The sequence below is a fragment of the Harmonia axyridis genome, chromosome 6 (genome assembly GCF_914767665.1).
Source record: "Harmonia axyridis chromosome 6, icHarAxyr1.1, whole genome shotgun sequence".
Lineage (NCBI taxonomy): Eukaryota > Metazoa > Arthropoda > Insecta > Coleoptera > Coccinellidae > Harmonia > Harmonia axyridis.
In genome coordinates, this window is record NC_059506.1 from 11,658,372 (window position 1) to 11,672,000 (window position 13,629).

Here is a 13,629-nt window from a genome sequence, read left to right on the forward strand (position 1 = left end):
AAATGGCTTTATTTCTCAGATTAATTCAGGTACTCGGGTTGCTAATACTTCTGCCTCGGTGATTGATCATATTTATGTAAAACTCAGGAATAAACCTCGTAAAACTTTGTTATTATGTCCTGGTATAGTGAAAACTTCGATCACTGATCACTGGGCGGTTTTTTTGTCGGTAAAATCAGCTTCCAATCAAAAACCTAATGTACTTAATTACCCGACAAAGAGAACCTTCATTGATGAAGATAAACTAATCTCTCAACTAATGAATGAAAGCTGGGGGCAGGTCCTTGATGGTTCAGATCCTCAGATGGCATGCACTATCTTTTTGAAATCTTTGATAAAATATATAGAGAGTTCATCCTATATCGTGAATAATAAAAGTGGTAAATTTAAGAAAAATCAGCCCTGGATAACCGTCGGGCTTGTAACGTCTATTAAACGGCGCGATAAGATGAAGCTGTGGCTTAAAAAGAATTTTAACCCTGAAAATAAAAAAAAATTTTGTGAATATAGAAATTTGTTGAATAATTTGATAAGGGAGACTAAAGAATCGTATTATGTGAAACAATTTAAACTAGCCGGTAATGATACTAAGAAATACTGGAAAACTTTAAATGAGATGAATAATACATGTAAGATTAAACAAGATATTCCTCAGGTAATAGTTGATGAGGATGGATGTACTGTCAGGAACTTGGAAGAGAAAGCAAATATTTTCAACGAGTTTTTTATTGATATCGGTAAGCGATTAGCTCGGGGTATAACCAGATATTCAGATTCTGATTTTCTGAAGGTTCCATCGAATTCCTCGTCCATATACTTGGAGCCTGTTGATGAGAATGAGATTGTAAACACTATCTCCTCATTAAAGAATGGTGCCAGCCCCGGACCAGATGGAATCACTTCATCCCTCATTAAGCATATTCATTTGTTCGTTCTAAAGCCCCTCGTGCATATAATTAACTTATGTTTTTCGACCGGTATAGTGCCAACTGAATGGAAACAGTCATATGTAAGTTGTGTTTTCAAATCTGGCGATAGATCCCGTATGACAAATTATCGCCCAATCTCGGTTATTAATAATTTTGCGAAGATTTTTGAAAAATGCCTCAAAAAAAGATTGACATCGTTTCTTGAAAAGAGACAAATACTGAGTAACAAACAGTTTGGTTTCAGGGAAAACATTTCAACCACTGATGCGATTCAGGAACTCGTTGAGAGGGTCATTCATAATATCGATCATAATAGAAAAGTCCTTGCCGTGTTTTTAGATTTGACCAAGGCGTTTGATACGGTGGATCATGCTTTGCTTCTTAGTAGATTAGAGGGTGCCGGTGTTAGGGGTGTTGCATTGAGGTTAATCGGGAGTTATTTGAGCGATCGGTTTCAGAGTGTCAAGATTGGAAATGTGTTGAGTCGTCCACTGCCTGTTGATATTGGTATACCACAAGGAACTGTTCTTGGCCCAACCCTATTTTTGATTTTTATTAATTGGTTACTTCTTGCTTCAGACCTTAATGTAATAGCTTATGCTGACGATTCTGTTATAACCTTCGAAGGAAACACTTGGGACGAGGCTTATCAGACTGCGGTAAAGGGTTTGAAAATTATTTATAAACAACTGTCACATTGTCTATTGAGTTTGAATACCGAAAAAACTAAATTTATTGCGTTTTCACTCAGAGCATCTGATCAGCCACGCTTTCAGTTTGTACGTTTACATGGGGATCATTGTAACCTGTTGGGATGTCAGTGTCCAGCGATTGAAAAAACTGAGTCAATTAAGTATCTTGGTGTCCTCGTTGACCAACATCTAAGATGGAGTGAACATGCAGCCTGTCTTGTGAAGCGTCTCAAGAGACTATTCTACATCTTTTTCAACATCAGGAATGTTCTCTCCACGAAAGAATGTTTTCGTGTTTACGAGGCTCTTGTACTTTCTGTCCTTAGATATGGAATTGTAATATGGGGTGGGGCGAATAGGTATAACATGGGATGCCTTGAAGTTGTTAATAAGGCTATACTTAAAATAATCCTTAAGGTGGGTAGAAGGTTTGCTACTGAGAGGCTTTATGTAGAGTCTGGTCAATTAAGTATAAAACAACTGTACATTTATGAAGTTATATTGAATCAGATGAGACAGAGGAAAAATTTTATTCAGCACGAGTTTCAAACCAGACAGATTCTGCGTGGAGATCTGTTTGTACCAAGGTTCCATAAAAAACACTTGCAGGAGAGCCTGTCATATTATGGCCCAAAATTTTATAACCTCCTCTCCCAAGAACTTAAATCAACAACCAGTGTAAAAAGTAAACTTTTCAGATATCATCTCCGAAATTATGTAGTTCTTAATTCTGATAGATTCGAGGCCATCCTATCGGCATGATTTTTTGTTTTCTGTTTTTTTTTTTTTTTTTTTTCGTTTCTTTGGCTTGTTATGCCTTTCAATTAGTAATCTATCTTTTTGTTGTTTCTCTTTCAACAAATGTATTGATTTTTTGTTTAACTGGGGAGAATGTTCATCAGTTGTAGAAGCAGATAATGACAGCATACAAGCTTGCTTAGGCTGTATATTTCTGCAAGTGAAGTTTTTGTATGATGTATATATTTATACCTATTGATGAATAAATTGAATTGAATTGAATTGAATTTCATTTGTTTGTTATTTCCTTCAATGTTTCTCATTCTAACACTTCTCATCGTATTGCACAGGGACGAAAGTTTGACACACGTGTCTAAGGAAACCACTTTGGTATGAGGGACTGTTCTCATTCCCTTCTTTTTGTTTAATTAACAATTATCCAAGTAAGCCATTCCACATTGTTGATTTTCTTGGACTCGGATGACACGCGGGTTGCTATAATCTTCCACGTGGTAAGGTCAATTGCTGCTGTTACCACAATTGGACGGCTGACTTCTGTTGTTGATTTCATTTGTTTGTTATTTCCTTCAATGTTTCTCATTCTAACTCTTTTCATCGTATTAAACAGGGACGAAAGCTTGACTCACGTGTCTAAGGAAATCACATTGGTAAAAGGAACTGTTCTTATTCCCTTCTTTTTGTTTAATGAACAATTATCCAAGTTAGCCATTCCATATTGTTGATTTTCTTGGACTCGGATGACACGCAGGTATAATCTCCCACGTGGTGAGGTCAATTTCTGCTGTAACCACAATTGGACGGCTGACTTCTGTTGTTGATTTCATTTGTTTGTTATTTCCTTCAATGTTTCTCATTCTAACTCTTTTCATCGTATTAAACAGGGACGAAAGCTTGACACACTTGTCTAAGGAAACCACTTTGGTATAAGGGACTGTTCTTATTGCCTTCTTTTTGTTTAATGAACAATTATCCAAGTAAGCCATTCCACATTGTTGATTTTCTTGGACTCGGATGACACGCAGGTATAATCTCCCACGTGGTGAGGTCAATTTCTGCTGTAACCACAAATGCACGACTGACTTCTGTTGTTGATTTCATTTGTTTGTTATTTCCTTCAATGTTTCTCATTCTAACTCTTTTCATCGTATTAAACAGGGACGAAAGCTTGACACACGTGTCTAAGGAAACCACTTTGGTATAAGGGACTGTTCTTATTCCCTTCTTTTTGTTTAATGAACAATTATCCAAGTAAGCCATTCCACATTGTTGATTTTCTTGGACTCGGATGACACGCGGGTAGCTATAATCTCCCACGTAGTAAGGTCAATTGCTGCTGTAACCACAATTGGACGGCTGACTTCTGTTGTTGATTTCATTTGTTTGTTATTTCCTTCAATGTTTCTCATTCTAACACTTTTCATCGTATTGCACAGGGACGAAAGCTTGACACACGTGTCTAAGGAAACCTTTTTGGTATAAGGGACTGTTCTTATTCCCTTCTTTTTGTTTAATGAACAATTATCCGAGTAAGCCGTTCCACATTGTTGATTTTCTTGGACTCGGATGACAAGCGGGTAGCTATAATCTCCCACGTGGTAAGGTCAATTGCTGCTGTAACCACAATTGGACGGCTGACTTCTGTTGTTGATTTCATTTGTTTGTTATTTCCTTTAATGTTTCTCATTCTAACACTTTTCATCGTATTGCACAGGGACGAAAGCTTGACACACGTGTCTAAGGAAACCACTTTGGTATGAGGGACTGTTCTTATTCCCTTTTTTCTGTTTAATGAACAATTATCCAAGTAAGCCATTCCACATTGTTGATTTTCTTGGACTTGGATTTCACGCAGGTAGCTATAATCTCCCACGTGGTAAGGTCAATTGCTGCTGTAACCACAATTGCACGACTGACTTCTGTTGTTGATTTCATTTGTTTGTTATTTCCTTCTATGTTTCTCATTCTAACACTTTTCATCGTATTGCACAGGGACGAAAGCTTGACACACGTGTCTAAGGAAACTCCATTGGTATAAGGGACTGTTCTTATTCCCTTTTTCCTTTTTGATGAACAATTATCCAAATAAGCCATTCCACATTGTTGATTTTCTTGGACTTGGATGTCACGCAGGTAGCTAAAATCTTCCACGAGGTAAGGTCAATTGCTGCTGTAACCACAATTGGACGACTGACTTCTGTTGTTGATTTCATTCGTTTGTTATTTCCTTCAATGTTTCTCATTCTAACACTTTTCATGGTATTGCACAGGGACGAAAGCTTGACACACGTGTCTAAGGAAACCATTTTGGTATAAGAGACTGTTCTCATTCCCTTCTTTTTGTTTAATGAACAATTATCCAAGTGAGCCATTCCACATTGTTGATTTTCTTGGACTCGGAAGTCACGCAGGTAGCTCTAATCTCCCACGTGGTAAGGTCAATTGCTGCTGTAACCACAAATGCACGACTGACTTCTATTGTTGATTTCATTTGTTTGTTATTTCCTTCTATGTTTCTCATTCTAACACTTCTCATCGTATTGCACAGGGACGAAAGCTTGACACACGTGTCTAAGGAAACCACATTGGTATAAGGGACTGTTCTTATTCCCTTTTTCCTATTTGATGAACAATTATCCAAATAAGCCATTCCACATTGTTGATTTTCTTGGACTCGGATGTCACGCAGGTAGCTATAATCTTCCACGAGGTTAGGTCAATTGCTGCTGTAACCACAAATGCACGACTGACATCTGTTGATGATTTCATTTGTTTGTTATTTTCTTCAATGTTTCTCATTCTAACACTTTTCATCGTATTGCTCAGGGACGAAAACTTGACACACGAGTCTAAGGAAACCACATTGGTATAAGGGACTGTTCTTATTCCCTTTTTCCTTTTTGATGAACAATTATCCAAATAAGCCATTCCACATTGTTGATTTTCTTGGACTCGGATGTCACGCAGGTAGCTATAATCTCCCACGTGGTAAGGTCAATTGCTGCTGTAACCACAATTGCACGACTGACTTCTGTTGTTGATTTCATTTGTTTGTTATTTCCTTCAATGTTTCTCATTCTAACTCTTTTCATCGTATTACACAGGGACGAAAACTTGACACACGTGTCTAAGGAAACCACTTTGGTATAAGGGACTGTTCTTATTTCCTTCTTTTTGTTTAATGAACAATTATCCAAGTAAGCCATTCCACATTGTTGATTTTCTTGGACTCGGATGTCACGCAGGTAGCTATAATCTCCGACGTGGTAAGGTCAATTGCTCCTGTAACCACAATTGGAAGGCTGACTTCTGTTGTTGATTTCATTTGTTTGTTATTTCCTTCAATGAATCTCATTCTCACACTTTTCATCGTATTGCTGAGGACGAAAGCTTGACACACGTGTCCAAGGAAACCGCTCTGCTTTGGGGGACTGAGCTTATTTCTTTTTTCTTTGTTCAATGAACAATTATCCAAGTAAGCAATTCCACATTGTTTTCTTGGACTCGGATGTCACGCAGGTAGCTCTAATCTCCCACGTGGTAAGGTCAATTGCTGCTGTAACCACAAATGCACGACTGACTTCTATTGTTGATTTCATTTGTTTGTTATTTCCTTCTATGTTTCTCATTCTAACACTTCTCATCGTATTGCACAGGGACGAAAGCTTGACACACGTGTCTAAGGAAACCACATTGTTATAAGGGACTGTTCTTATTCCCTTTTTCTTTTTGATGAACAATTATCCAAGTAAGCCATTCCACATTTTTGATTTTCTTGGACTCGTATGTCACGCAGGAAGCTATAATCTCCTACGTGGTAAGGTCAATTGCTGCTGTAACCACAAATGCACGACTGACTTCTGTTGTTGATTTCATTCGTTTGTTATTTTCTTCAATGTTTCTCATTCTAACACTTTTCATCGTATTGCACAGGGACGAAAGCTTGACACAAGTGTCAAAGGAAACCACTTTGGTATAAGGGACTGTTCTTATTCCCTTCTTTTTGTTTAATGAACAATTATCCAAGTAAGCCATTCCACATTGTTGATTTTCTTGGACTCGGATGTCACGCAGGTAGCTCTAATCTCCCACGTGGTAAGGTCAATTGCTGCTGTAACCACAAATGCACGACTGACTTCTATTGTTGATTTCATTTGTTTGTTATTTCCTTCTATGTTTCTCATTCTAACAATTCTCATCGTATCGCACAGGGACGAAAGCTTGACACACGTGTCTAAGGAAACCACATTGGTATAAGGGACTGTTCTTATTCCCTTTTTCTTTTTGATGAACAATTATCCAAGTAAGCCATTCCACATTTTTGATTTTCTTGGACTCGTGTGTCACGCAGGAAGCTATAATCTCCCACGTGGTAAGGTCAATTGCTGCTGTAACCACAAATGCACGACTGACTTCTGTTGTTGATTTCATTAGTTTGTTATTTTCTTCAATGTTTCTCATTCTAACACTTTTCATCGTATTGCACAGGGACGAAAGCTTGACACAAGTGTCAAAGGAAACAACTTTGGTATAAGGGACTGTTTTCATTCCCTTTTTTTTTGTTTAATAAACAATTATTCAAGTAAGCCATTTCACATTGTTGTTTTTCTTGGACTCGGATGTCACGCAGGTAGCTATAATCTCCGACGTGGTAAGGTCAATTGCTCCTGTAACCACAATTGGAAGGCTGACTTCTTTTGTTGATTTCATTTGTTTGTTATTTCCTTCAATGATTCTCATTCTCACACTTTTCATCGTAATGCACAGGGACGAAAGCTTGACACACGTGTCCAAGGAAACCGCTCTGCTTTGGGGGACTGAGCTTATTTCTTTTTTCTTTGTAAAATGAACAATTATCCAAGTAAGCAATTCCACATTGTTGATTTTCTTGGACTCGGATGTCACGCAGGTAGCTATAATCTCCCACGTGGTAAAATCAATTGCTGCTGTAACAACAATTGAACGGCTGACTACTGTTGTTGATTTCATTTGTTTGTTATTTCCTTCAATGTTTCTCATTCTTACACTTTTCATCGTAATGCACAGGGACGAAAGCTTGACACACGTGTCTAAGGAAACCTCATTGGTATAAGGGACTGTTTTTATTTCCTTCTTTCTGTATAATGAAGAATTATCCAAGTAAGCCTTTCCACATTGTTGATTTTCTTGGACTCGGATGACACGCGGGTAGCTATAATCTCCCACGTGGTAAGGTCAATTGCTGCTGTAACCACAATTGGACGGCTGACTTCTGTTGTTGATTTCATTTGTTTGTTATTTCCTTCTATGTTTCTCATTCTAACACTTTTCATCGTATTGCACAGGGACGAAAGCTTGACACACGTGTCTAAGGAAACCACTTTGGTATGAGGGACTGTTCTTATTCCCTTTTTTTTGTTTAATGAACAATTATCCAAGTAAGCCATTCCACATTGTTGATTTTCTTGGACTCGGATGTCACGCAGGTAGCTATAATCTCCCACGTGGTGAGGTCAATTGCTGCTGTAACCACAAATGCACGACAGACTTCTGTTGTTGATTTCATTTGTTTGTTATTTCCTTCTATGTTTCTCATTCTAACACTTTTCATCGTATTGCACAGGGACGAAAGCTTGACACACGTGTCTAAGGAAACCACATTGGAATAAGGGACTGTTCTTATTCCCTTTTTTTTTTTGATGAACAATTATCCAAGTAAGCCAAGTAACATTGTTGATTTTCTTGGACTCGGATGCCACGCAGGTAGCTATAATCTATCACGTGGTAAGGTCAATTGCTGCTGTAACCACAAATGCACGACTGACTTCTGTTGATTTCATTCGTTTGTTTTTTTCTTCAATGTTTCTCATTCTAACACTTTTCATCGTATTGCACAGGGACGAAAGCTTGACACACGTGTCTAAGGATACCACTTTGGTATAAGGGACTGTTCTTATTCCCATCATCCAAGTAAGCCGGAATGGCTTACTTGGATAATTGTTCATTAAACAAAAAGAAAATCAACAATGTGGAATACATTGTTGATTTTCTTAGACTCGGATGTCACGCAGGTAGCTCTTCTCATCGTATTGCACAGGGACGAAAGCTTGACACACGTGTCTAAGGAAACCTCATTGGTATAAGGGACTGTTTTTATTTCCTTCTTTCTGAATAATGAAGAATTATCCTAGTGAGCCATTCCACATTGTTGATCTTCTTGGACTCGGATGACACGCGGGTAGCTATAATCTCCCACGTGGTAAGGTCAATTGCTGCTGTAACCACAATTGGACGGCTGACTTCTGTTGTTGATTTCATTTGTTTGTTATTTCCTTCAATGTTTCTCATTCTAACACTTCTCATCTTATTGCACAGGGACGAAAGTTTGACACACGTGTCTAAGGAAACCACATTGGTATAAGGGACTGTTCTTATTCCCTTTTTCTTTTTGATGAACAATTATCCAAGTAGGCCATTCCACATTGTTGATTTTCTTGGACTCGTATGTCACGCAGGTAGCTATAATCTCCCACGTGGTAAGGTCAATTGCTGCTGTAACCACAAATGCACGACTGACTTCTGTTGTTGATTTCATTCGTTTGTTATTTTCTTCAATGTTTCTCATTCTAACACTTTTCATCGTATTGCACAGGGACGAAAGCTTGACACAAGTGTCAAAGGAAACCACTTTGGTATAAGGGACTGTTCTCATTCCTTTTTTTTTTGTTCAATGAACAATTATTCAAGTAAGCCATTTCACATTGTTGTTTTTCTTGGACTCGAATGTCACGCAGGTAGCTATAATCTCCGACGTGGTGGTAAGGTCAATTGCTCCTGTAACCACAATTGGAAGGCTGACTTCTGTTGTTGATTTCATTTGTTTGTTATTTCCTTCAATGATTCTCATTCTTACACTTTTCATCGTATTGCTGAGGACGAAAGCTTGACAAACGTGTCTAAGGAAACCGCTCTGCTTTGGGGGACTGTGCTTATTTCTTTTTTCTTTGTTTAATGAACAATTATCCAAGTAAGCCATTCCACATTGTTTTCTTGGACTCGGATGTCACGCAGGTAGCTATAACCTACCACGTGGTAAGGTCAATTGCTGCTGTTACCACAAATGGACGGCTGACTTGTGTTGTGGATGAACAATTGTTCAAGTAAGCCATTCCACATTGTTGATTTTCTTGGACTCGGATGACACGCGGGTAGCTATAATCTCCCACGTGGTAAGGTCAATTGCTGCTGTAACCACAATTGGACGGCTGACTTCTGTTGTTGATTTCATTTGTTTGTTATTTCCTTCAATGTTTCTCATTCTAACACTTCTCATCGTATTGCACAGGGACGAAAGCTTGACACACGTGTCTATGGAAACCACATTGGAATAAGGGGGACTGTTCTTATTCCCTTCATTCTGTATAATGATCAATTATCCAAGTAAGCCATTCCACATTGTTGATCATCTCGGACTCGGATGACACGCAGGTAGCTATAATCTCCCACGTGGTAAGGTCAATTGCTGCTGTAACCACAAATGCACGACTGACTTCTGTTGTTGATTTCATTTGTTTGTTATTTCCTTCTATGTTTCTCATTCTAACACTTTTCATCGTATTGCACAGGGACGAAAGCTTGACACACGTGTCTATGGAAACCACATTGGTATAAGGGGCTGTTCTTATTCCCTTTTTTTGTTTAATCAACAATTATCCAAGTAGGCCATTCCACATTGTTGATTTTCTTGGACTCGGATGTCACGCAGGTAGCTATAATCTCCCACGTGGTAAGGTCAATTGCTGCTGTAACCACAAATGCACGACTGACTTCTGTTGTTGATTTCATTCGTTTGTAATTTCCTTCTATGTTACTCATTCTAACACTTTTCATCGTATTGCACAGGGACGAAAGCTTGACACACGTGTCTAAGGAAACCACATTGGTATAAGGGACTGTTCTTATTCGTTTTTTCCTTTTTGATGAACAATTATCCAAATAAGCCATTCCACATTGTTGATTATCTTGGACTCGGATGTCACGCAGGTAGCTATAATCTCCCACGTGGTAAGGTCAATCGCTGCTGTAACCACAATTGGACGGCTGACTTCTGTTGTTGATTTCATTTGTTTGTTATTTCCTTCAATGTTTCTCATTCTTACACTTTTCATCGTATTACACAGGGACGAAAGCTTGACACACGTGTCTAAGGAAACCACTTTGGTATAAGGGACTGTTCTTATTCCCTTCTTTTTGTTTAATTAACAATTATCCAAGTAAGCCATTCCACATTGTTGATTTTCTTGGACTCGGATGACACGCGGGTAGCTATAATCTCCCACGTGGTAAGGTCAATCGCTGCTGTAACCACAATTGGACGGCTGACTTCTGTTGTTGATTTCATTTGTTTGTTATTTCCTTCAATGTTTCTCATTCTTACACTTCTCATCGTATTGCACAGGGACGAAAGCTTCACACACGTGTCTATGGAAACCACATTGGTATAAGGGACTGTTCTTATTCCCTTCTTTCTTCCCTTTTTTTTGTTTAATGATCAATTATCCAAGTAAGCCATTCCACATTGTTGATTTTCTTGGACTCGGATGACACGCAGGTAGCTATAATCTCCCACGTGGTGAGGTCATGTTCATTGTTCATTAAACAAAAAGAAGGGAATAAGAACAGTCCCTTATACCAAAGTGGTTTCCTTAGACACGTGTGTCAAGCTTTCGTCCCTGCGTAATACGATGAAAAGAGTTAGAATGAGAAACATTGAAGGAAATAACAAACAAATGAAATCAACAACAGAAGTCAGTCGTGCATTTGTGGTTACAGCAGCAATTCAACAATGAACAATTGCTGCTGTAACCACAAATGCACGACTGACTTCTGTTGTTGATTTCATTTGTTTGTTATTTCCTTCAATGTTTCTCATTCTAACTCTTTTCATCGTATTACACAGGGACGAAATCTTGACACACGTGTCTAAGGAAACCACTTTGGTATAAGGGACTGTTCTTATTCCCTTCTTTTTGTTTAATGAACAATTATCCAAGTTAGCCATTCCATATTGTTGATTTTCTTGGACTCGGATGTCACGCAGGTAGCTATAATCTCCCACGTGGTAAGGTCAATTGCTGCTGTAACCACAAATGCACGACTGACTTCTGTTGTTGATTTCATTTGTTTGTTATTTCCTTCTATGTTTCTCATTCTAACACTATTCATCGTATTGCACAGGGACGAAAGCTTGACACACGTGTCCAAGGAAACAACTTTGGTATAAGGGACTGTTCTTATTCCCTTTTTTTGTTCAATCAACAATTATCCAAGTAGGCCACTTCACATTGTTGATTTTCTTGGACTCGGATGTCACGCAGGTAGCTATAATCTCCCACGTGGTGAGGTCAATTGCTGCTGTAACCACAAATGCACGACTGACTTCTGTTGTTGATTTCATTCGTTTGTTATTTCCTTCAATGTTTCTCATTTTAACACTTTTCATCGTATTGCACAAGGACGAAAGCTTGACACACGTGTCTAAGGAAACCACTTTGGTATAAGGGACTGATCTTATTCCCTTCTTTTTGTTTAATGAACAATTATCCAAGTAAGCCATTCCACATTGTTGATTTTCTTGGAATCGGATGTCACGCAGGTAGCTATAATCTACCACGTGGTAAGGTCAATTGCTGCTGTAACCACAAATGCACGACTGACTTCTGTTGTTGATTTCATTTGTTTGTTATTTCCTTCTATGTTTCTCATTCTAACACTTTTCATCGTATTGCACAGGGACGAAAGCTTGACACACGTGTCTAAGGAAACCACTTTGGTATGAGGGACTGTTCTCATTCCCTTCTTTTTGTTTAATGAACAATTATCCAAGTAAGCCATTCCACATTGTTGATTTTCTTAGACTCGGCTGTCACGCAGGTAGCTATAATTTCCCTGGGGTAAGGTCAATTGCTGCTGTAACCACAAATGCACGACTGACTTCTGTTGTTGATTTCATTTGTTTGTTATTTCCTTCAATGTTTCTCATTCTAACACTTCTCATCGTATTGCACAGGGACGAAAGCTTGACTCACGTGTCTAAGGAAATCACATTGGTAAAAGGAACTGTTCTTATTCCCTTCTTTTTGTTTGATTAACAATTATCCAAATAAGCCATTCCACATTGTTGATTTTCTTGGACTCGGATTACACACGGGTAGCTATAATCTCCCACGTGGTAAGGTCAATTGCTGCTGTAACCACAATTGGACGGCTGACTTCTGTTGTTGATTTCATTTGTTTGTTATTTCCTTCAATGTTTCTCATTCTAACACTTCTCATCGTATTGCACAGGGACGAAAGTTTGACACAAGTGTCTAAGGAAACCACTTTGGTATGAGGGACTGTTCTCAGTCCCTTCTTTTTGTTTAATTAACAATTATCCAAGTAAGCCATTCCACATTGTTGATTTTCTTGGACTCGGATGACACGCGGGTTGCTATAATCTTCCACGTGGTAAGGTCAATTGCTGCTGTTACCACAATTGGACGGCTGACTTCTGTTGTTGATTTCATTTGTTTGTTATTTCCTTCAATGTTTCTCATTCTAACTCTTTTCATCGTATTAAACAGGGACGAAAGCTTGACTCACGTGTCTAAGGAAATCACATTGGTAAAAGGAACTGTTCTTATTCCCTTCTTTTTGTTTAATGAACAATTATCCAAGTTAGCCATTCCATATTGTTGATTTTCTTGGACTCGGATGACACGCAGGTATAATCTCCCACGTGGTGAGGTCAATTTCTGCTGTAACCACAATTGGACGGCTGACTTCTGTTGTTGATTTCATTTGTTTGTTATTTCCTTCAATGTTTCTCATTCTAACTCTTTTCATCGTATTAAACAGGGACGAAAGCTTGACACACTTGTCTAAGGAAACCACTTTGGTATAAGGGACTGTTCTTATTGCCTTCTTTTTGTTTAATGAACAATTATCCAAGTAAGCCATTCCACATTGTTGATTTTCTTGGACTCGGATGACAGGTAGCTATAATCTATCACGTGGTAAGGTCAATTGCTGCTGTAACCACAAATGCACGACTGACTTCTGTTGATTTCATTCGTTTGTTTTTTTCTTCAATGTTTCTCATTCTAACACTTTTCATCGTATTGCACAGGGACGAAAGCTTGACACACGTGTCTAAGGATACCACTTTGGTATAAGGGACTGTTCTTATTCCCATCTTTTTGTTTAATGAACAATTATCCAAGTAAGCCGGA

The 13,629-nt window shown here is 38.4% G+C and overlaps 1 protein-coding gene across 1 annotated transcript in view; it reads right to left on the reverse strand.

Moving 5' to 3' along the window:
• Positions 1-2,558: 2,558 nt before the first annotated feature.
• Positions 2,559-13,629, reverse strand: part of LOC123683066 (histone H1B-like) — a 50,555-nt gene continuing 39,484 nt past the window's right edge. Inside the window, exon 2 of the mRNA XM_045621964.1 lies at positions 2,559-2,573. Coding sequence (XP_045477920.1) covers positions 2,559-2,573 — 15 coding nt within the window. The remainder of the gene's footprint in view (positions 2,574-13,629) is intronic.